The sequence below is a fragment of the Astyanax mexicanus genome, chromosome 24 (genome assembly GCF_023375975.1).
Source record: "Astyanax mexicanus isolate ESR-SI-001 chromosome 24, AstMex3_surface, whole genome shotgun sequence".
NCBI lineage: Eukaryota > Metazoa > Chordata > Actinopteri > Characiformes > Acestrorhamphidae > Astyanax > Astyanax mexicanus.
The window spans coordinates 142,922-165,417 of record NC_064431.1 but is presented as its reverse complement, the minus strand read 5'-3'; the positions used below and the strand labels follow the sequence as shown (position 1 = coordinate 165,417).

General features: G+C 37.3%; 2 protein-coding genes across 3 annotated transcripts in view; one reads left to right on the top strand and one right to left on the bottom strand.

Moving 5' to 3' along the window:
• The window catches only part of LOC125780406 (probable glutamate receptor), a 7,980-nt gene extending 6,552 nt beyond the window's left edge, over positions 1-1,428 (top strand). For both annotated transcript variants that reach the window (XM_049471891.1, XM_049471890.1), the window contains exon 10: positions 804-1,428. In XM_049471891.1, coding sequence (XP_049327848.1) covers positions 804-919 — 116 coding nt within the window. In that variant the 3' untranslated portion in view covers positions 920-1,428. The remainder of the gene's footprint in view (positions 1-803) is intronic.
• Positions 1,277-22,496, bottom strand: plch2b (phospholipase C, eta 2b). Its single transcript, XM_049471889.1, has 22 exons — positions 22,303-22,496; positions 21,581-21,845; positions 16,145-16,291; positions 15,092-15,335; positions 14,720-14,849; positions 13,461-13,631; positions 12,873-12,966; positions 11,701-11,904; positions 10,912-11,032; positions 9,868-10,039; positions 9,670-9,780; positions 7,207-7,284; positions 6,860-6,960; positions 6,640-6,728; positions 6,241-6,426; positions 5,635-5,742; positions 5,407-5,531; positions 5,241-5,325; positions 4,789-4,935; positions 4,607-4,686; positions 2,358-3,984; positions 1,277-1,673 (listed from the first exon to the last, which is right to left on the bottom strand). Exons 2-22 carry the CDS (start codon positions 21,762-21,764, stop codon positions 1,657-1,659), a joined length of 4,221 nt encoding a protein of 1,406 aa, XP_049327846.1. The 5' UTR covers positions 21,765-21,845; positions 22,303-22,496; the 3' UTR covers positions 1,277-1,656.

Below are 22,496 nucleotides of genomic sequence, written 5' to 3'. Positions count from 1 at the left end.
TTCATTAGTCAGACAACAGAGAAGTACTGTTTTATTTGGGGATTTTAAAGTATTGTGGTAAGACACTGCTGCCATTATGTTTAGGTTTGTTTGTGATTGAAATTTAGTTAGAAAGAAATACTTTTAGTAGTTGTTTTATAACTGATCTGGCCACCACTAGCTTGGAGATGGTTTCCAGATCAGTTGTAAATCACCTGTAAGCACCTGCACCCACCCTGAGCGTGCAACAAGCCATGTTTTTTACTAAAAGAATTCTCAACCGTCCAATATGTGAAGGGTTAGCTTAGCCACTAGCCCACAGAGCTTTCCTGCGGCTAGACTCACCGCAAAGCGTACAATAATAAAGGTTCTACGGTTCTAAAGGTTCTAGCGTCAAAGTCTCTTAATACTCACATGTAGGACTGACATCCACTACCTGTCCACTCCAGGTAAAATAAAGAAAAAAATAAACCTTACTTTCATGTGTTTTACAGAGCTTCATTCAGGAGGAGAGAAAAGGGTTCTTCCTCAGTCCTACATTAAGCTTCTCACCAACACACACAGTTCTCCCTGATAATAATCTTAATAAATACTAAATCAATTAATACTGATGTTGAGTTTAGTGTTTATATCACTGTTCTAATTTGAATTTAATTTTAAACTGAACTGGAGTGAACGCTGGATCTGGATCTGTCTGCATCTCCAGTGTTTTAACCACATTGACCATCAAAGACCATCATCTGAAACCAGTCAGCAGCAGAAGCTCTTCTTGATCTTTATTATTATTCATAATTACGATTCCCTGCTCTTTGTTCTCCTTACAGAAGTCCTGCTGCTCTGTTCTGACCCAGGAGCTCAGTCAGCGTCTGAGAACAAACAGCCCAAAGCGAGAGCCGGAAACCTCCGAGAAAAACAAGGCCTGAAGTTCTCGCTTCCTTAATTTACTAATTACAGCCGGGACCCTTTCACCGCCCAGAACAGAAACTCTATACCTGTAAAAGCCTAACTATCTGCACTGTGGCATAGATTCATATTAGCAGTAGTACATACCTCAAGCTGTACATCAGTAATTAGAGTTTATACACTCTCTAAGTGTGGGAGGAAACCTGGGGGACTAATCAAAAGCGACTAATATAAATAAAATATACCTGCTCTAATCCTGTATACCTAACCTCTCATCTTCTCTTGTATGTTCAAATATAACGCACTTTAGTAATCAAATATATATTTAAATCATTTTATAGAAGTTATGAATCTATATCAAAAGTGCCTATATACTATTAAAAGATTCAAGGAGTTCAGACAGAATGTGTTTATCTGTGCATTGTTTCATCTTAAACACATCATTAAAAACATTTACATCACACAAGATAATGTACAAAAAGCTCCTTACAGTAACAACTCTGGCACATTGTAATTAATGAAATAATAAATAAAATTTAACCAAAATCTGTTGTTGTGTACTCTATTACACTGTTACAGTAACTCATTTGCACCCATCACTAAATCAGATTACTTACAGAAGCAGCTTTTCACTGGATTTAATTATTAGCAAATAAACCAGGATATTACCCCCTCAGTTATTAAAAAAACTAATTATTGGTTTCCAGTGTTTATTCCTAATGCGTATTAAAGTACTGCTTTTCTTCAGGCAGCTGGTGTTTCCTGTATACATTTCTACAACGTTGAGTGATCTGAAACACACACAAACACACACACACACACACACACACACACACATATATACATACTATAGAAAAATATATATCTATATATATCTATATAATAGCATAGCTTTCTATACTGTTTAATGTAACAATCCTCACTACAAAAACGTTTGTATTTACAATAATTTACAATATTTTAATAATAACTGAAATATATTGCTATGTAATAATAAAATTTAACAGCCCTGCTTACAATGCTTAAACATTAGAGGCAGATATTAAGAGAATTAGATATTTGACCATGACTACTATAATAAGTGTAAGTCCAAATAAAATAAAAACAGGGTGTTCTTTAATATTTTTATTATACATCTACAATGACTAACAGCTAACTCAGAACTGTTTTCTGAGATGAATTAATGGCTGATGTTTGATATCAGAATGATGTTACTGTGCTGGTTAGATAAGGAAAGTTCTGCTGTTGGATATGTGGATACCGAACTTCAGCATTAGGTCAAAGGAAAAGCGAATAATCAACAGTAATTTTGAAAACATGCTGTTGTTTATGTGAATTATTTATAATACTAATCTAATAATAATCTGATATTTACAAAATGTAATAGGCAGATCCCAAATGGTGTAAAAATATGTTGCCATTTCATATTGCAGAGAACATATATAACATATAAAGTAATACAAAGTAAGACTCACCACTAAAGAATAACGGTGAGTGGCAGCGGATCTCCCTCATTTTCTGCTCAAACAGAGCGTTCATCTCCCGCTGCAGGGTTCCCACACTCTGCTGCTGGCTGTCGGGGAATCTGGAGGGCAGGGCGCTCAGATCGATGCTTTCCAGACTGTCCTGACTGCTGGACTCACTCTCGGCACGGCCGGTGTTTCCAGGACGGTTGGAAATGGAGGTGTTGTCCTGTGGGACAGGGCTGAAGTGGTTTTTACAAAAAAAATCAGTCCTGAGTTCATGTAGGCTGTTTGTGGGACGTCGTCGTGGGACGCTGGACGATCGACGCAACTTAACCTGTGATTCTGTGGAAGATGATCCACCACGGCTCTGCGGGACACGTCTGCCCATCGCAGGGGTTGCTGGAATGGACAGTGACTGGTTTGATGGCTTTGCAGGAAGGTCAACTGAACCCTTTAGCCCAAATTCACTTTTGCCAGTTAGCCTTTGACTTGTTGGAGTAAATTGCTCACTTTGTTGCTTTGGAAATCTGTCAAGTTTTGGGTCGAATTTAAAGGGCGTTTTCTCTATAAGGTTTCCCAGGTTGTTTCCAGGGCTTTTTGGGGTCCAAATATCAGTGCAAATCTCTGATTCCTGGGCCGTTATGGTTTGGTATTCAAAGGATCTACCAACTCTTAGGTCCTTAAAAGCCCGGCCTCTGCTGTAAGAGTCCAATGCTTGGCCCGAGACTGGCTTGTATTTCCTACATTCAAGCTCAGGACCTGGAGAGACATTTTCTGTAATTGAAAATTGTTTAGACAGAGAAGGCCGGTCAGGTCTTTGAGGTGCAGGAATTGTTATTTCAGCTCCAGGTGAGCCTGCTGAGTCAGAACCGGTATCTTCTTGTTGGGCTAATGGAGGCAAGTCAGTGAAATTAAGAACAGCATTCTCCTGATGTCGTAAATTGGCTTGGTTTGGATCAAACTCTAAATTGATGTCATTTGCATTTCCTAGTGCTCCACAGCTTTCGGTAGTGAACAAGAATCCGCCACTTTGCCCAGTCCTTGAATTTCTTTGGTCCATCTGAGCAGACAGACGCCCTTCTGGGTTCTCCTTTGCATCAAAGCCTAAATTAATGTAATTTGCTGATTTTTTAGACACTTCAAAACTACCAGTGGATGACAGGTGGCTCCAACTAACCTGAACCCTTAGTTTGCTTTGGTCTGTTTGAGTTTGCGGAATAATATCTGGGTTTCTCCTTTGATTTAATTCTGCGCTCACATAGTTTGCGGTTCTTTCTGATTCTCCATAACTGTCTGTAGAAGACAAACGTCTTTGGGTCCCCCCCAGATTCTCCTGGGGTTCCTGGAAGCACACCCTGTGAGATCTTTTCAACGGTTCACTTTGGACGCCTCTGTGGAGAGACTGGTTTTGAGATGCAGTCCTGCTGTCCTGTGAATTGACGTCATCACTGTAACGACGATTAAGGAAATCCTCCCGGCTGTAGGATTCCTGTGGTTCTTGCTTGGCCTTTGCTTGGCCTTTCTTAGCTCTAGATTTTCTTAAGAAGTTTGGAGCAAATGATGTTTTTGTGCCGTCTTCAGATGTCTGCATTAAGTTTTTCTGGATGAGCTGTTTCATGGCATTGCTTGATTTGCTCTGTCAAAATTAAAAATACATCTTTTAGTACACAGTACATATAAATAACCTTATAGTACTGTGATTGTTTGGGTGGAAAATAGTATAGATACAGTATATGGAGATATATGAAGCCCAATATTTACACCTAAACCTACATTTACACTGGCAGCCAACGAGACTCTGTCTGCTTCTCATTTGGTTCTTCTGGGTGTGTTTGAGGATGCTTGCGTTATCGTTTGTCAGTGTGTATCAGCATGGCCCACTAAGCATGATGGTTAATCTAGCAAACTACCTATCAATCTAAATTGCGTTCTCACCTAGACATTGCTGGTCACTTGTCACTCTTTCACATGCTAGATTGAACACAGGGTAACACTATATTCAGAACATTTGCTTCAGTATTTTTAACTTAGTAAAAAAAGAATAAACTGAGATGGACAATGAAAGCATTCCTTTAGAGGCATGCGCTGAAGTCGGATTGTCAGATAAAAATTAAACAAAATGTTGAATTCTATGGTAGAATCACGCCATTGTAGGTATTGTGATAGTACTGTGTCACAGGTCCATCGGCAATATCCATCCACCACCAAGCACAACACCACCCTGCTAAACAATAAGAAAAAATCTGGGTAAGACCTGCCTTTCCAGTGATGTCATTAATGGCAACATGAACAAAAATTGAGGCCTCTTCTGAACCCTCCAAATAAACATGACGATAACCTGCATAGAAAAAGTAAGTATATCAAATTCATTATTGCTTTGCAGAATAAATGAGATAATTTGTGTAATGAAAACAGCTTTATTACATGGCTGGTAAAGTACCTGGCATTATGCTTGTAAACGCTATTGTTCTTTGTCCGATGAAATCTCGCCCAATTGGATCGTGATCCCAAACCATAAAGCGCACCAGTGCTATTTTAGGCATGTGTAGCGTAAACACCAAGGTTTCTTCCCACATGGGGTTAAAGCCTGTTAAGAAAAACAGTCTATGTCACTACTGAAAGGTCCCAACTCCCAAATAAATAAGAATTATAACTATATGTATTTTTTCTGGATTCATGTACACTAACAATTTACACATTTTATTGTATTACATTCACTATATTACTGACCACGAGATTAACGTGAATAACAACAATAGGGGTGTAACACTATTTGTATTTGTACTGAATTGCTAAAGTTATATATTGATTTATTGGATGCAGGATGATTCAGATTCACCACAGTTCTGAAATAACTTTAAAGAAAGAACATCAATCTTATCCAAAACTCACCATTATCATCCACGACTCTCGTCTGCTCCTTGTTACAGTCTACAGGGAGACCAATAATCTCCACTTCCACATAGGGATCTATAATCTGCAGGTAACAAAATGTGTCAGCAGATATATTTTACATATATTTTCCAAGCTCTAATAATTAATTTGCTTGTTAACTTACCTCTCCTCTGTCACCTAACATGGAGTCTTTAGGTTTAGGTAGCTGCTGGCCGCTGATTATTTTCAGCACTAACTGTGTTTTTCTGTGTCCTGGTAACGGGTCACTCAACACGGGGTTAAAGGCACCTAAAAGTGTTCTCATAGATGGGCAAAAACATGCATATATCAAACTGATAATTAATATTGTGCAATCATTTTAATTAATAGTTTAATTAATTTTAATACTCACCTTTGCACATGCACTTAGGCTTTAGTACATATCCGCAGTTTCCATTGGCAGCAAATTTGGCTCTGTTCAGTTGTAGCATTCGGCCTTCCGTTTGGTAATTCAGTGCAACTACAAAATCAAAGTCGATATCTGTGATTTTACAGTTCATCATCAGCACAAAGACATCCCTAAATATGACTGATATTTAGGTTATTAGGTCATTAAAAAGGCAGGAGAGTTGAAATGTAATGAATGTTTCTATGTGTAATCTATGTGTTTCTATGGTAATAATATATTACAGTATTAGAGTGAAAAGAGAAGTTTATTGAAAACTGTACAAATAAAAAAATAACTCTAGTTCCCTGTTGGCCTCTAGCCTGGATAAAAAAAAATAGCTAAATACTGGATTGGTGATAAATGTTGATAGATTCCTGGAAAACCCTCGCTGTGTGTGGATAAACATTTTCCTGCTGAAAATACCATTTTAAAAGTCTTTTAACACTGATTAGAAGGGGTGTCCCCTATACATACATACATACATACAAAGGGGAAAAATAATTATTTGACCTTCTGCTGATTTTATAAGTTTAATAAATGAGTGAAATTCTGGCCCGTTGCACATCATACCCAAATGACATCCAGCATTCCAGAAAGGCTGAGGGTTGAAGTTGCTGGAGTCTACGCGGTAGTTGGAAGGATAAACGCGTAAAAGTTGCCGCTGGTTGAATCGCACTAGTTGTCCTGGTTTGAACTGCAGGATCTGGTTGGAGATACTTTCATTCAGTGAAGATACCTGCCAGCTGGATGCATGCGCTATAACACACAGAGACAGGACTCAATTAAGGCTAAATTATTCTACTTTTTTATTAAATTAGAACTGCTTTATTGATAGTAATTGTAAGATAATTCTGCAATTCTTCATTTGTTTATGTTGTTAAAACAGTAATAATAGTTTACACTTTTGAATTATAGGAGGCAAAAACATATTTTTAGGAGTAAATGAACAGAGGAACTTGCTGCTCTTACCCTGAGTTTCTATATCATGGACTCGCACTGATTTTGTGTATTTAACCAGGTCAGAAAGCGCACGGGACAGTCTCATAGTCTTCCTACGTCTGCAGAGTTTCACATCAAAACACACAAACGCACTTTTATTACTACTGTATTTATTATGCAGACAGAAAGTTGTATCATTTTTTACTATTTCAAATGTTTAAGAATAAGCTGTAGATTCCGGTTTACTTACTTTCCATAGTCGATGACTTTGTTGGGATTACCGCCACTGGATTCCTGATCTGTGTCTGAGTCACTGAGAACTGGACGCTTTTTCAATTTCACCTGTTTATTCTAAAATATAGAGTATTAAACATAATCTTTTACTATAACTTTTAAGGTCACAATTAAGTATGCTATAATACTAAAATATTCATTATAATACAATAATATTCATAATACAAAAAATCACAAAGTGTGCATTAAATGATACTCAAAATAATTGTGAAAATGACATTGAAACAACCAACTGTAAATAAAAAAAATGAATTCCAATATTTTCTAAGACTGTCAGAACCTGAGGCTCAAAGTTTTGCTCACCTTTCTCCTGAAGCTGCCCAAGAACTTTCTTGAACGTTTCTTTGTTTGTACTCCAGGTTGGGCTCCGTTGGCGCTGCTCTGTAGCAGAGATAAATAATATTTTATCTGCCTGGACATTTCATTATTAGAGCAGCATAAATATAAAACACCACAATATAAGAAAATAAAAAGAAAAATGAAATAAGAAGCGTTTTAGTAGAGTGCAATTTCTGTAGTGGGTATTTCATCCACCAGATTTTCATTTTATTTTTATAATGACATATAAATTTATATAAAATATATAAAAAAACACTAATATAGAGGCAGATTTTTATCAGAATGACAAACTGAAAACTGAATTTTAAGTAGCATGATGGAACAGATGTGTCACCAACAAATCTGCTGAAAATTTACAAAATACTGCGTCTTACACTTATACCATATTTCATCACTACACTATAGTACGCTATAGTACCGTATACTCCATTTACTACCCTATAGCTCACTTGTAGAGTACAGGGCTTGCAAAAGTATTCATACCCCTTGAACCTTTTCACATTTCGTGAAATGTATTGTATAGAAATTTTAAGTGATACACCAACGCAATTAAGCACATAATTGTGAAGTGGAAGGAAAATAATACATGGTTGTTTAAACTTTAATCAATTAAAAATTTAAAAAGTGTGACATGCAAAAGTATTTATCCCCTTTGTTCTGAAAACCTTAAATAAAATTAGGTTACACTATAAAACATATCTCATGCTTTGAGCATGCCAAGCAGCTCTGTTTAATACATGCAAAAATTAACAACTGCAATCTGCAAAAGCATGGCCATGATCCACCCAAACATCCAGCAAGTAGAGCACTGAGTTGAGAGGATCATGATGGAGCGTGTAGTGTAGTAACGATGCTCACAGCTGGTCAGAGTTGATAGAAGGATGGATGCAGTTAAATACAAGAAAATGGTAGAGACAAACCCCAAAAGACCCACAGTTGTTATTGACAGGCGGGTTGAATATTTTGCAAGTGAGATTTTCTGATTTTTATTTAATTACTATTTTGAAAACCATGCACCATTTTTGTTCCATTTCACAATTATGTGCTACTTTGTGTTGGTCTATCACTAAAATAAAATACATTTAATTTTTTGCTGTAAGATGACAAAATGTAAAAAAGAGGTCAGGGGTATGAATACTTTTACAAGCCACAGTATCACTAACCACATCTAAGCCAGCCTAGCTTATTTTACTGGGTGCTCTGTCTTATTTAGGTTGCTCTATCAAGTTCACCTCTCAGATCCCAACACAGAGTTAATCTCTCAGATCCCAACACAGAGTTAATCTCTCAGATCCCAACACAGAGTTAATCTCTCAGATCCCAACACAGAGTTAATCTCTCAGATCCCAACACAGAGTTTATCTCTTAGATCCCAACACAGAGTTAATCTCTCAGATCCCAACACAGAGTTAATCTCTCAGATCCCAACACAGAGTTTATCTCTTAGATCCCAACACAGAGTTAATCTCTCAGATCCCAACACAGAGTTTATCTCTTAGATCCCAACACAGAGTTAATCTCTCAGATCCCAACACAGAGTTTATCTCTTAGATCCCAACACAGAGTTTATCTCTTAGATCCCAACACAGAGTTTATCTCTTAGATCCCAACACAGAGTTTATCTCTCAGATCCCAACACAGAGTTAATCTCTCAGATCCCAACACAGAGTTTATCTCTTAGATCCCAACACAGAGTTTATCTCTTAGATCCCAACACAGAGTTTGCATTAAAACAAGCTAAGCTTTCCATTCATTACTCTGCACAGGCTGAATTACTGCTGAAAAGTTATCCAGTCCCTATTACAGTTATTTATAATAAAATGTGATCTGAAACCCTAAAATACTACACTATACTACATTACCCTACACTCACTATACTACCTCATACTGCCTATATTACACTATACTTCTCTACACTTACTATACCACCCTATACTACTCAGCAACACCCATCCAAAAAGATTATAAACTGATGTAAAATCTGTTAAATCTCTATTTTGCGTGTTGTTCTTCACGTTACTGTAGTGGATAAAAACACATAGTTCGTATAACATATTTGTTGAAATTTAACCTTATGTCTTTTGCATTTATAATTAGTTTATCTTTAATGACTCCCTTTGATAAGTCATCTAAACACAAACACAAGTTTTACTTTCAGACATAAGATGTAAAATATTAACTTCTTTTTACAAAGGCTATACAATGGTGGTCAACAGCACACCTCTGTGTATCTTTGAACACTGGTTCTAAACACTTAGTATTTCTTTACTTAATATTTATTTCCATTAGTAGATTATTTTACATTGGTTTTTAACTTCCAATTCTGCTGTATCCACTAACTGACTAACTGTTAGAGTGATGCCAATTATCAATTTCCTAAAATCTCACTAGTTATAGTAATGGACAATAAGCAAATTCATGGATCACCTCTTCATTCGTCTGTTCGTCCTCCTCTTCATCTTCCTCTTCCCCACTGTCTTCATCAGACACGTCTCCTTCTTCTGCATCTTCATCTATATTAGCAGGCAGCTTCTTACCCTGAAGCACAAAAAAACTATTTTATTTTGCAATTGATTTGGCTATAATACAGCTGCTCGACTCATTCTACATTTTTTAAACTCTTACCTTCACCAGAATTTTCCCTCTGAGGGTCTCGGGTGAGGGAAGCCGACGGAATTCGTTGATATTAATGTTGGACAAGTCCAGCTTGTCCTTCAGCACCTCAGTGAGATACTGAGCCATTTTTTTCTGTTGAGGCACTGAGCAATGGTTCTCTATGGAGATGATTACAGGATACCTGCAGAAAAGAAGTTTTTTACATCAGCAGAGACTGTTCATACTGTTGACATCTACAGCAAAAATCATGTTAATACTAACAGTTTAGTAATCCTTAATGAAATCATTACTCCCTGTTTAGGAATTATTTTAGTTGTTCTAAATTAATATTACTTTCAGAAGTATTGCAGTTTCTTTTTTGGTATGAAGAGCATACCTACCTGTTAAGAAAGTGGTTTCTTTTTAACTTTTCAATCTAGCTTTAAAAGCCATTTTTGAAGTCGTACGAGCAAAGCTGGCAACACATATATTCAAACAGAGTCAAATGTTTGAGGCCACAATGTGACGTCCTGATTATACTGCACATCCCCTTAACTGTAACTCTAACTGTAGTATAACATGCAGTCAGTGCCCTGAACACATCTCAATCAGTGCTAGACGGATGTGTGTGAGACCTAGCAATGGCCAAGAAGTCTTTAATAAGTAAAACAGCCAATGTGTAACACACACACACACACACACACACACACACACACCCATAACCAGGGGTATTTTAAGGCAGTCATCACTCCAGTTTCTGAGGTGCAGGTGAGGATTAAGCGTCTTAATGACCAAACCCAGGTACTGAACCCACCACTGAACCCAGACTGCATTAAGAGATACTAGATACTCCCTCAGGAGGCCGGTTTGATGATACTCTTAAAGGACAGCCTGTTCTAGGTAAATATTTAATGTTACTGTCCATCCATTCGTCTCATCCACTTTATCTTAGTCCATAATAATAATTATACAAGTCTTCTTAGTAGTAATGAGACTCTAAGCTCTTAGAGGACAATGTATCTATCTAAAACACTGCATCTTTATTAGAAATTATACGATCTTTATAACTCTTACTGGCTTTTGGCAAAAGCGTATTTGTTGATAGTCTCAACAACGTCTCTGAAAAGGATTTTTGAGGTTAAAGTGTAGCCGTGATGAACAATTGGCTCTCCATCAGGACCATCCCAGCAGTCAACTGCAGAGAGAGAAACCAAATAAACACAATGAAATTACTTTTATTAAAATGATCAATTTTGAAATGACTTTTAAATTATAGTGTCAATGACACACATTTGAGAACATTTATATAACACGTAAAATATCCTGTAGAATAATTATATCTACAACAATAAAAAAATATACACTGATAAGAAATTCTTTTTTTGTAATTTTATTTCAAATTGTTCCCCATTTTCTCCCCAATTTGCAAGGCCAATTACACAACCCACTCATTAGGACTCCCCCATCACTAGTGATGCTCCAACACCACACACGCCTCCTCCGACAGATGTGAAGTCAGACCTCTTTTTGAACTGCTGCTGATCCAGCATTACTGAGTAGCATCACAGCGCTAACGCTCAGAGGAAAGTGCAGCGACTTGGTTCTGATACAGCAGCTCACAGACGCAGCTGATCCACATCACCCTAGGAGCGATGAGGGGAACAAACGCCACCTACTATAGCCACTCAGAGAGAGCAAGACCAACTGTGCTCTCTTAGGGTTCCGGTAGCCGATGGCAAGCTACATAAACAGAATTCGAACCGGTAATTTCCTGATTATAATGGCAGCACTTAGCCCACTGGACCAGTCAGAGCCTTCCTGATAAGAAACAACTTATAGATAGAATTGATTAGCAGTGTTTACCTTCTACACAGCGGCAGCCGGCCTGCAGGACGTAGGCGTACATGTCGACTCGGGACTGGGAAAGCAGCTGGTCTCCGGTCAGGTAGGTGTTGTGTGAGGAGGCGATGTAGTAGTTTGTAAGAGGCTGTGTCATATCCTGATTCACCTGATTATGCTCCGGGTTAAAAATGTCCCCTGCGGGACTCCGCATGTAGTTAGTAAAGCCTTTGGAGCAGAAAGAATTTTATATTTACCTCATTCAGATTTTTAAAGGTGTGGAGCTGCTAATAAGTGATACTAACACCAAGTAAGAATGGTTAAACTCCCTGCCTAAATCATAACATGCATCATTACACATTACACACATCTGATTTAAACTATGTTTAGTTAAATGTTGAGTAGTTGAGTAATCGCTCATGTGGTTTCAGGCACTGTATGGTATATTGATATTTATAAAAACAGATATAACTATAAATTTAGGCTTTATGTTTTCATTCAGAAACAACATAAACAAATCGAATATCAAATAAAAATGACCAAAAGTATGTGGACACACATCATAAACATCATAACAATAATAACATATACATGGAATATATGCTTGCTTCCTCTATAGAGAAACAATAACACTAGAATAGTTTGTACTGAAGGAATCACATCTTTCCGACAAGTTTGTTTATACCTGCTCTGTAACTGTATGGTTTGGTAGAAGAATAATGTCTGCTCTGGACCTATTTGTCATTGTTTGAGCCCTTAATTTCAGTAAATTTGCATTTCACCAGTGCTCTCAACCAGTACTCTGTTTCAACTTTGAGACTTTGAGAAAGACTCTTTCGTGGTATAGTCTGACAATCCCCTTACTACAATACAATCTCCTTAAAGGACTGGGTTATACAGCCCTGATGTAACATCTGTCAGACCCTTTGGGTTGAACTGGAACGCTGGGTGGGTCGGGCCTCAGCGTCACTAATGATCTTCCTGCAGCCTGAATTTAGTGGGAGTTGGCAACCAACTTCCTTCCGTAATTTTGAAATCATGTATTCAACCAGCACATATTCATGTTTCTGCATTCCTTTGGCTATATATTGTATGTATTTTGACCACATTTGAAGTAAGGGAAAATTGTGTACTATTGCCAAAGAAAACAAGCCATTTTCATGCTGTGCCAAAATGCAGTAAATTCAGGATCTTACCATCAATTCCCAGAACATTCTGTGCTCTGTTTCGGGGACATGGCTCAAACTGGGTTATAATCATCTGGCAGTATTCTCGAGATATTGTCACCATCTTAAAAAGAGATACATGAATTTTTTTTAGAAAATATAGGACGTCTTGATCTCCCTCCTGTCTCCCTTAATTATTTCCAACTTTTGTGTATTAAACACCCTCTTACCTTTTATTTTCGTGAACATCGGTCTGTTTCTTTAATGTTACATTTATGAATAATTGTGCAATAGCTATGACTTGCCCAGTAACTATTATGACTTACTTAATATCTATAAGTATACAATTTGTTTGTTTATATTGTTAAATATACAAAAGATCCTATAAATTACTCAATAAATACCAGTGCATTTTTAGCAATTCTATATAGCAACAAAAATTTAATGGAAGAAAAGCAAACCTAGGGAAATTGTTTTTGTTGATATTTAAATTCACTTAAAACAAACCATTAGTAAATTTTATGTCTCTTTAAACAGACATTAAACAGAAACCAATTGATGGCTAAAATAGTTGTTAATGATGTTTGTTTCTGGTTGTTAGCATAATATTTTACTTACCTTCTGCTCACTCTCTAGGAATCGTAAGAGGTCGTGTATGTCCATGTGCTCTTTACGGTGGCTGTATGTCAGCATTAATAAATAAAGGTCACGTCGGGTTGAGATAATCTTATAAAAGTTGCAAAACTCTTCAAACGCTAAACATCCTTGATGATCATCGGTGTCGGCCTCCTGTGGAAAAAAATGCATAATTATACTTTACTAATTAATAGTAATTACATACAATTACATAAATTTACAATTATATACAATACAAACTTTCACTACAAACAAGTCAAACTAACAGGCAGAATGTACTGAAGTGAGAAACAATATTGTAGAATTTCTATAAAGCTAAAAGAAAGCTGCTATAGCCCCAGAAACCCAGGCCAGGTGACGCCCCTGTAGATGGGTATTCTTTAACATTGCAATGGAAGTCAAGGACAGTGCCAATAAAGTGAAAAATTGGGTGGCTCTTTAAAAAAGGGGACCATAATTAAAGGGGCATCACCCTCCTCATTCTACTCCGAAAAATTGTTTCAGCCAGTTGTCAATCATTGAGATTGCAGATAAACAATGCAGACTATGTCCTATTTTGGAACAATGGATCAGCTCTTTACTCTGACAGAGATAATGGTGGGGGCCTGGCAATACAACTATTAACTATGTCAACTATCCTATCATGTGCTTTGTGGATTTGGAGAAGGTGTATGACCAGGTTTCCTGGAATGTTCTGTGGGAGGGGCCCCTCTAAATCAGATGCCATGCCTACTCCAGGTGGGAGCAGAGTCATTGCATAAGGTAAAGGAGTATCTCAGGGTTCTTTTCATTGTCCAGAGAATGAGCAAAAAAGCATAGATCTTGGTTTGCCCGTCGATTTTTGTTCCTGCTCTCACCTCTGGTCATAAGCAACAAATGATGACAAAAAGAATGAGCTTGCCAAAAAAACAACCAAAATGGGTTTCATCAGAAGGGTAGCTGAGGTCTCCCTTAGAGATAAGGTGTGTTCCTGGCACATCCAGCTGGGAGAAGACCACGAGACAAGACTAGGTGGAGAGGTTTTGACCTTTGGCCCTTTGACCTGGGAATGCCTAGAGATCCTGTGGCTTTTCTGACATGCATTATTTTGCCAGAAAATGTGTTATCAATGTGGAAAGTGGAAAAATTGAAAACCTTGAAAACATTTTTGAGCTCAGAGGTTCTTTAATATGTTTCTCAATCAATCAATTATAACTTTTTTGTGTAAGAATGAAGAAAGTTCTTCATAAAATATAACCCACCTCAAACAGTTCCCTGACTTTCTGCCTGGGTAGATTGACGTTTAACTTGTGAAGGAGCTGTAGAACTTCTCCAATACTCAGGTTTCCATCTCCATTTTTATCCGCTTCTGAAAATGTCTGTCTCAACCATGTGCTGCATGAAGTCAAGGTTAACATGTCGTATGAACTAAAGCTACCAAGAAAGGTAGACATAGACAGTTCTACACAAACATGTAATGGAATAGAACAGTGCTGGTAGTTGCCAAAATAGATATCTTTAATAAATCGCTATTATATGTTGTTCTAATGTATGGTCCTGCAGAGTAAAATGTCTCTCGATTATTCTGGGCACTGGCATGGTGTTTGTCCTGCATGTCAGAGAGTAAAGGATATTGGTCTCTCGTGCGCTGTCTCCGTGCCAGGCTGTCCTCGTCGCTGATGCCGGCCAGGAGGTACTTAAGGCCAGTAATCCAGGTCCTGGCTTCCTCTCCATTTGTGGTCACCAGGTCCAGGGACTCCACGTGGCATCCATGATAAATACTGAAGCAGCAGTTTGCATCAAAGTTACTGCTGGAGAAATGCTGAAACATCTCTGTTTTCTTTCCCTCACAAACTTCATGGATGGAATCTATAGAGACTGAAGAGTCAGAACAGCAAACTGAAGGTATATTTCAGTTGTTTACACACAAACTTTGTATAGTTTGTGGTTACCTTGACTTCTTTTAAAATTCTAATACTTTTCCATGAAAAAATGCAGCAAACTCCAACCTAAATCAAATTTAGTTTTGATATTCCAGGTACAGATGGAATTTATGCTTTGATCCACCAGGAAATAGGTATGTATCCAGCTCTGCTCAGAATGCAGCTATCATTGCATTATGAAATAACCTGTGACCCATTTTTAAACGTAGCTACGTGAAAAACCCAGTCTGCATAGCTCGATCCGCCTGTGTGAAGTAAGTTAAATATGCATGATGACTGCCCCATGTATTCTGCATCTGTTGGGGTGTGGGTAGCCCATGTCCAAGGTGCAGTACACACAGAAATGGTAGGAGGAGTGTAGAAGCTCAGCAGCTTCTAAAGAGATGTAATCATGATGTTTGAAGAACATCGCCCCAAAGTTTTGTGGGCTTTTCCAATGACAAATTGCACAGTGACTACTTACTTATAGTTTATTTTCTGTGTCAATTCATGTTTTTTGTCAAAAGACACTAATAAAAAATAAAACACTGTATTTTCAGAAAAAAAACATATGTACTGTTATTACAAATACAGATCATTCATTAAAATTTTGGGAACCTTAGAAATAGAGGCTATTTCAAAAGCCTTGAGTTGAACTGTAAAGGAAGGGCGGGGTGAACAACCAAAACAACTTTTTACTTCTGTTTTTATTCATATTTTTGATGCTAATGATTAAACACTAATGCTCTAGAAAGGGTAACTCACTTTTGGCTTTCTCATGCTTTCTAGACGGTCTCCAGCGGATGCAGGACCTGTGCTCATCCAGATAGAAAAATCTCACCAGTGTCTTTGATTTCCCTCTTAGTTTAATCATCTGAGTACCAGTCTGCATGGTGCACATGCATCGCTCCACTGTACAAAAAACAAAAACAACACCAAATATTTTATTATTGTCTTCACCAAAATAGGTCTCATAATGAATCATTTGCTACTTTTCATAACAGGATAAATGATGATGTATGCAGATTGACTGCATGATACAGACACAGAAATGCATATATTACTATAAGATAAGATAAGAGATATACTTTATTGTCCCGAGAAGGGAAATTTTTCTTGGACTTCACATAGATACATCCTGCTGCACATTAAAAACATACATTTAAACACATACCCTGGACACTGTGTGTTTTATACATTCCCTCTAACCCAACACAGACTGTATTGCACAACCCTAGACCTTGATTATATTGCACATTCTCTCGAACGCTACCATAAGCTATACTACATATACCCTATACTTTATTATTTAAGAGCTTTATAGAAACTGGCACAAACGAGTTCTTATATCTATTGAGCTGGCATCTTGGCATCCTATACCTTCTACCCGAGGGGAGGAGTTGGTATTCCTGGTAAAGCACATGAGATGGATCCGCCACTATTTTCTGAGCTCCTCTGAGCACGGACTGTTCATAGGTAGCCTGGAGCGGGTTATATTCTTTTTTCCCTATAACCTTCATAGCGGTCTTGACCACATAAGTGAGCTGAGATTTTAACTTCACTGAAAGATTACCATACCATGACTGTATCCCATAACTGATCACACTTTCTAGAACTGCCTGATAAAACAGTAACATTATTTTCTGACCCAGCCCGTACAGTCTAAGCCTTCAAAGAAAATATAATCTTTGCTGCAACATACATTTTCTACATGAGTTTTCCAGGTAAATGTGTTGTCAATATAGACACCCAGGTATTTGTAAGAGCAAACCTGCTTAACAGGAGTATCATGGATGATATATATAGTCTGTGTGGATTGGTCTATATCAGGCTTATGAGTCTGTACATTTCTCTGTTACTCAAACTCGTTCAGGTTGCTCAGGGTTTGGGATAAATAGCTCTTTTTAAATCCAGCCGCAATTCTCTATTGGACTGAGGTCTGGGCTTTGACTAGGCCACCAATCATTCACATTGTTGGTTTAAACCAATATCACTTATCACAATATCACTTATCACAACATCACTTATCACTTATCAGTTATCACTGTTGTAGGCAATACATGCTTTAAGTCTTTTTTTTTGTTTCTAAATTTTCCCATTTTCTTCCTAATTTACACGATTACCCAATTACCCAACCCACTCACTAGGACTTCCCCTATCACTAGTGTTGCCCCAACACACCAGGAGGGTGAAGGCTAGCACATGCTTCCTCTGATATGTGAAGTCAGCCACCGCTTCTTTTGGAGCTGCTGCTGATTCAGCATTACCAAGCAGCAACGCTCGGAGGAAAACGCAGCGACTCGGTTTTGATACATCAGCTCACAGATGCCCTGTGCTGCAGACATCACCCTAGGAGTGATGTGTGAAGAGAGCGCCATCTACCCACCCAGAGGGAGCAGGGCCAATTGTGTTCCCTCTGAGCGCCGGCAGCTTCGAATGCTTTAGGTCTTTATGTCTTCTCCCAAGTGAAAGTTCTCCTACCGACTGAATCAGCCTGTCCAGCTGAATTTTGCTGTGTTTTACCCTCTACCTAAACAAGCCTGAAAAGCATCCAACAGCATGATGCTGCCGCCACCATGCTTTACATTTGAGATGGTGTGTTTAGCGTCAATACCCAGGGAGTATTGTATTTTATCTCTTTACAATTTGCAGTAAATATTTGTATTTGATGAGATGTTACTGGTAAGAGTAGATGTTGCAATTAGGCAGCATATGCCGAGTTCCTCCATCCCAGCTTCTGAAGTTCTTAACACATTCACAGCAGTTACTTTTACTTCACACATCTACCTCTGATCTCCATTTCACTACTTATAAGGCTACTCATACTAACTATCTAAACCTCTTCTGAACTAGGTCCATTACATTAAAGGGGCTAAATATTTATGCAGGCAAATTATATTGATCACGATTTTATTAATTAATTCTAGGGGATAATTTGAATAAAAACTGTATTAAAGATTATATTAATATTTATATTTTTTGTGAATATATTTTTATTGTTTTTTCATTTTTTTCCAAAGAAGAACTGTATAATATTCTGTAAACAGACTGTAATAAAATGTACCACATTGTAATAATGTGACCTCCACTGTGCTGCTGTGGTTTTCTGTGTTTCCCTGTATGAAATGTGTCCTTGAATCCTCTGGTGTCGTTGTTTATGTAGGTTAACCTGACAATCAGATTACGTGGCTGCGTCAGACTGAGCAGTCATGTCTGTATTTACGAACACTCTGGCACACAGCGCTGCAGAAATATAAACTTTTTTGAATTCTGAAATAATTTATTGGAAATTTACAAACCTAAAGAATAATTTTATTTATAACATCTATTTGATTGCTATAGCCCTTCACTGACTGCTCGATTTAAAAAGAAAGAAAATGTAAACGTAGGGCAGTGATGGAGAATGCTAAAAACTAAAGGGCTGCTGTGGTGAAAGTTTTTTTTTTGAGTGTTGTTTTTGTTTTTATGTATCCTATTTCCTTGTAAAACCAGTAGAGAAACCAAAGGAAATTAAATACATGTATTAATACAATTTACTCATGTCCACACTAAACACACTCCAAACTGCTTATAATACAGGAACTCAGTATCTACTGGACTGTGATTAATTTATCAGGCCTACAGAAGCATATTAACTGTAGAAATTATGGAATTATGCAAAATGTTAAATGTAAGAAATTTTATAAAAAAAAAGGGTTCCCTTGAAGGTTTTATTTGATATGAGAAATTTAAATTATTGGTGTTTTTAATTATATAATTATGTGATTTTTGTTTAGTAAGTCAAATTTCAAGTTTGATTTACAACCTGATTCAAAGTAACAAAGCAAATTGAAATCTGCAGTTTATCATTTATAATTAGTTTTAATTTCCACTTAATATTCAGATGCATAGGCGTAGGAACCGGGGGGGATGGGTGGGACATGTCCCACCCAATATTAGAAACAGGTGGATTTGTCCCCCCCAAAAATGATATCAGTTCGCTCAGGTCAGCTGTACTATTAATGAGGAGACAGACCGGACCAATCACGGAGCCGGTTCAGGTATTAAGTCACGCCTCTCAGTAGAAACAGCCAATCAGCTTGCTGGTTTTGCGGCGCGCGGAGCAGAGGCAGTTTGCTGTTGGGGAAGCCCCGCCCCCTCGCTGTGAGATTTAGCAGCGGGATCGGGACGCAGCAGCTTCAGCTGATTTTAAACAGATCTGGATATACGGAGATTTTACTAACAGAAAGGTAACGATAGGCTAACCACTTCAACTGTGATGATATGTTTCTGATAGCTGGTTAAAAATACACGTCTCTGAAGCAGCACACAGATTAAACCCACTGTGATTAATAAACTGCAGCTGTGTTAGTGTGTAAGCTTATCTTTGGAATTAGCTAGATTGGGAGTCAGGGTTAAAGGAAAAAAATAAAATATATATGTAATGTTTCCCTGTACCTGATCAGCTAATCACTTTAATTTTCAAACTGTTTATTCATTTAGGATTACAGGACTTACTGTGAGCTATAATGAACGAAAATTGATTTAACTAACTGGTTATCTAGAAGCTGGATGTAGATGATCGCCAGAATTTCGTACAGTACTTTAAGTTGGTAGTTTAAAGCAGTTACTTAACCCCGATCACTGCCCTAAACTAGTGTTTTCCACCTGATCAGCTAATAAACAGTCATTTACTGAGTTTACCTGTTAAAATCCTTTAGCCCCCTATGGAGCCTAAATTAATCATGTATATCCACCAGAGGAAGCTCTAGACTATGCAGAACAGTTTTAATATGCAGTAGAATATATAAGAACAGGGTTGAGAAACACTGCTGTAACGTGACTTCTGTTCATTTGTAGTTCACAGTAAGACCACATATCCTGACGTTTATAAAAGTCTCTATGAAACGTAAAGTTACATTCTTTTACATAAAAGGACACCATCTTAAGAAGAGCTCTCAGTAGAAAAAAATAAAAGTGCAGGAGAAAATGTAAATATACAACAGAATTGACATGCCAATACATAATAATAATAATAATAATAATAATAATAATAATAATAATAATAATAATAATAATAATAATCATAATAATAATAACAATAATAATAATCTGTTATATTATTTTAAATATTAGGTGATAACTGAAATTTTTTGTCATATGTACATAATTCAGACATTGCTTGCATAATTTTTCTAACAACAGTAGCTGTAATGTGGAGTAACATGTTTAGGTTGTAAAATCACCTTATAATAATAATTTACTTTTAATTAAAAGTAATTTCCACAAATGTTGTTCTAGGAAACTATTGGGTGGGCTTGGGTTCATATTGGCAAATGTGTCCCCCCCAATATCAAGCCCGCTCCTACGCCCTTGTTCAGATGTACACTAAAAGAAGGCTGGTCTCTGCTATAAACACTGTGAGAGTAGATCTGGGGAATGAAGGTCATGTGATGTTTCGCCCGGTCTAATCTGAAGGGATTGTGTCTGAGTCCATATGCCATTTAAACGACCCGCAGGGCTCTCACCGCGCTCACTGAGAAAAACACAGGCTGTTCTTAACAAGATCAACTTTTAGATTATTAACTGAATGTAATGAACTGTAGGTAAGATACTGCACTGATGCTTAAAAGTAAATAATGAATTCATAGCAGGTAGTGAATATTTTCTGCTACATACAAACAGAAACATTATAGACTAGATTAGATTAATAATTTACACTATTTGCTAAATCTCTATTGGGAAAATGTACAAACCTAAAGAAAAATTTAACTTGATTTGTTTAAGTACAGTCAGGGCAAAGATGGTATAACCCTTTACTGACTGCTCGATATAAAAAAGAAAATGCAAATGGGATAGTGATAAAAAATCCCTTTTAGGTTGCTCAATAGTTTGTGGTGCATTCAAAATGATTCGTAAACATTAGCAAATAGTTCAGTGCACTTCTTTCATAACTGACTGTATTTACTGAATAGTTCAGTGTAATCTTTAATTTAGTACTGTTCCCAAAATATGATGACAGTTCATGTTATGGGAAAGCTTTCCACTAAATGTTTAGTTAAAATATTAATAAATAATAAATAAATATCTAAAATATTAACTGACTGATATAATGAGTTCAGGCACTAATATCAGATGATTAGTTCTTGGTCCTAAATACGACTGCTACTCATCCAAACGCTACTGGATGTAGCTAGGGTTAACTTTTACACCAAACATTACCGAATTGGCCCATTCTCCATTTTGGCGTTGCAACAATGCTTCCTCCAATCCAGAAGAACTCCTCCGCCAGACGAGATATGGAGGCTTTCTGCCAGAGTTTGGGTGAGGTCATTAAGGCTGGGGATGGGGGGTGGTGGGGGACCCGGTTCTGAGATAGTGGTGCCATCACTGTAGAAGTGTTCATCACTGTACAGCTTTAATCGACCTCCTGAATCTTCAGGTCATTATCCTCCACCACCGTAACCAGTCACAGCCCGGCCAAATGCTGCACAAAAAAAATAAACAGTAATATCACAACCTCCTCCGTATCACTGTCTTTTCCAAAATACACAACCAGTAAAACTCCAATTACAGAAAAACAGGCTTCAGATATTAGCTGTGAAATATTAATTAGTAATAATATCAAATCAGCAGAGATATACAATATACTGACTGGTCATAATACCAGTTTCTCGTATATGGAATTTCATCTATAATGATCATTTTTACTAGTAAAAAGTCCAAAATAGATATCCAGGTCCAAAAGTAATTATTGGAAATGTAGTTGTAATATGCATTTTGAAATTGTGCAGTTTTGAATCTCTATGATTAGATATCTATAATAATAATAATAATGTCACAGACCATTTAAAGGTTGGGAAAGTCCATACAGTTAATACATTTTGTGACACTACTGCTAATATAGCTAATATTACACCGTAACTTAGCTCAGGATCACAAACCTCAGTGTTGTAGATCCACATGTGACTGGTTTTCTCCAACCTCAAGAGTTCCTTCTCTCTGATTTAACTCCTTGTCACTCCTTGATCAAAATATTTCATAAAAGTAGAGTTTATTCCAAATGTATTTAATTATATTCCCATTCTTGTCAGCCATGCCTGAATCCAGGCTGAGGAGAAGCTGAATGAGGAGCAAC

What these genes read in the sequence shown, in the direction of transcription:
- plch2b (XM_049471889.1), bottom strand. Translation starts at nt 21,764, where the DNA reads ATGAACACTTCTACAGTGATGGCACCACTATCTCAGAACCGGGTCCCC. An exon ending in ATGGAGAATGGGCCAATTCG is followed by an intron (nt 16,292 to 21,580) that starts GTAATGTTTGGT and finishes TTTTTTGTACAG; the next exon opens with TGGAGCGATGCATGTGCACC. An exon ending in AAGTCAGGGAACTGTTTGAG is followed by an intron (nt 13,632 to 14,719) that starts GTGGGTTATATT and finishes TTTTTTCCACAG; the next exon opens with GAGGCCGACACCGATGATCA.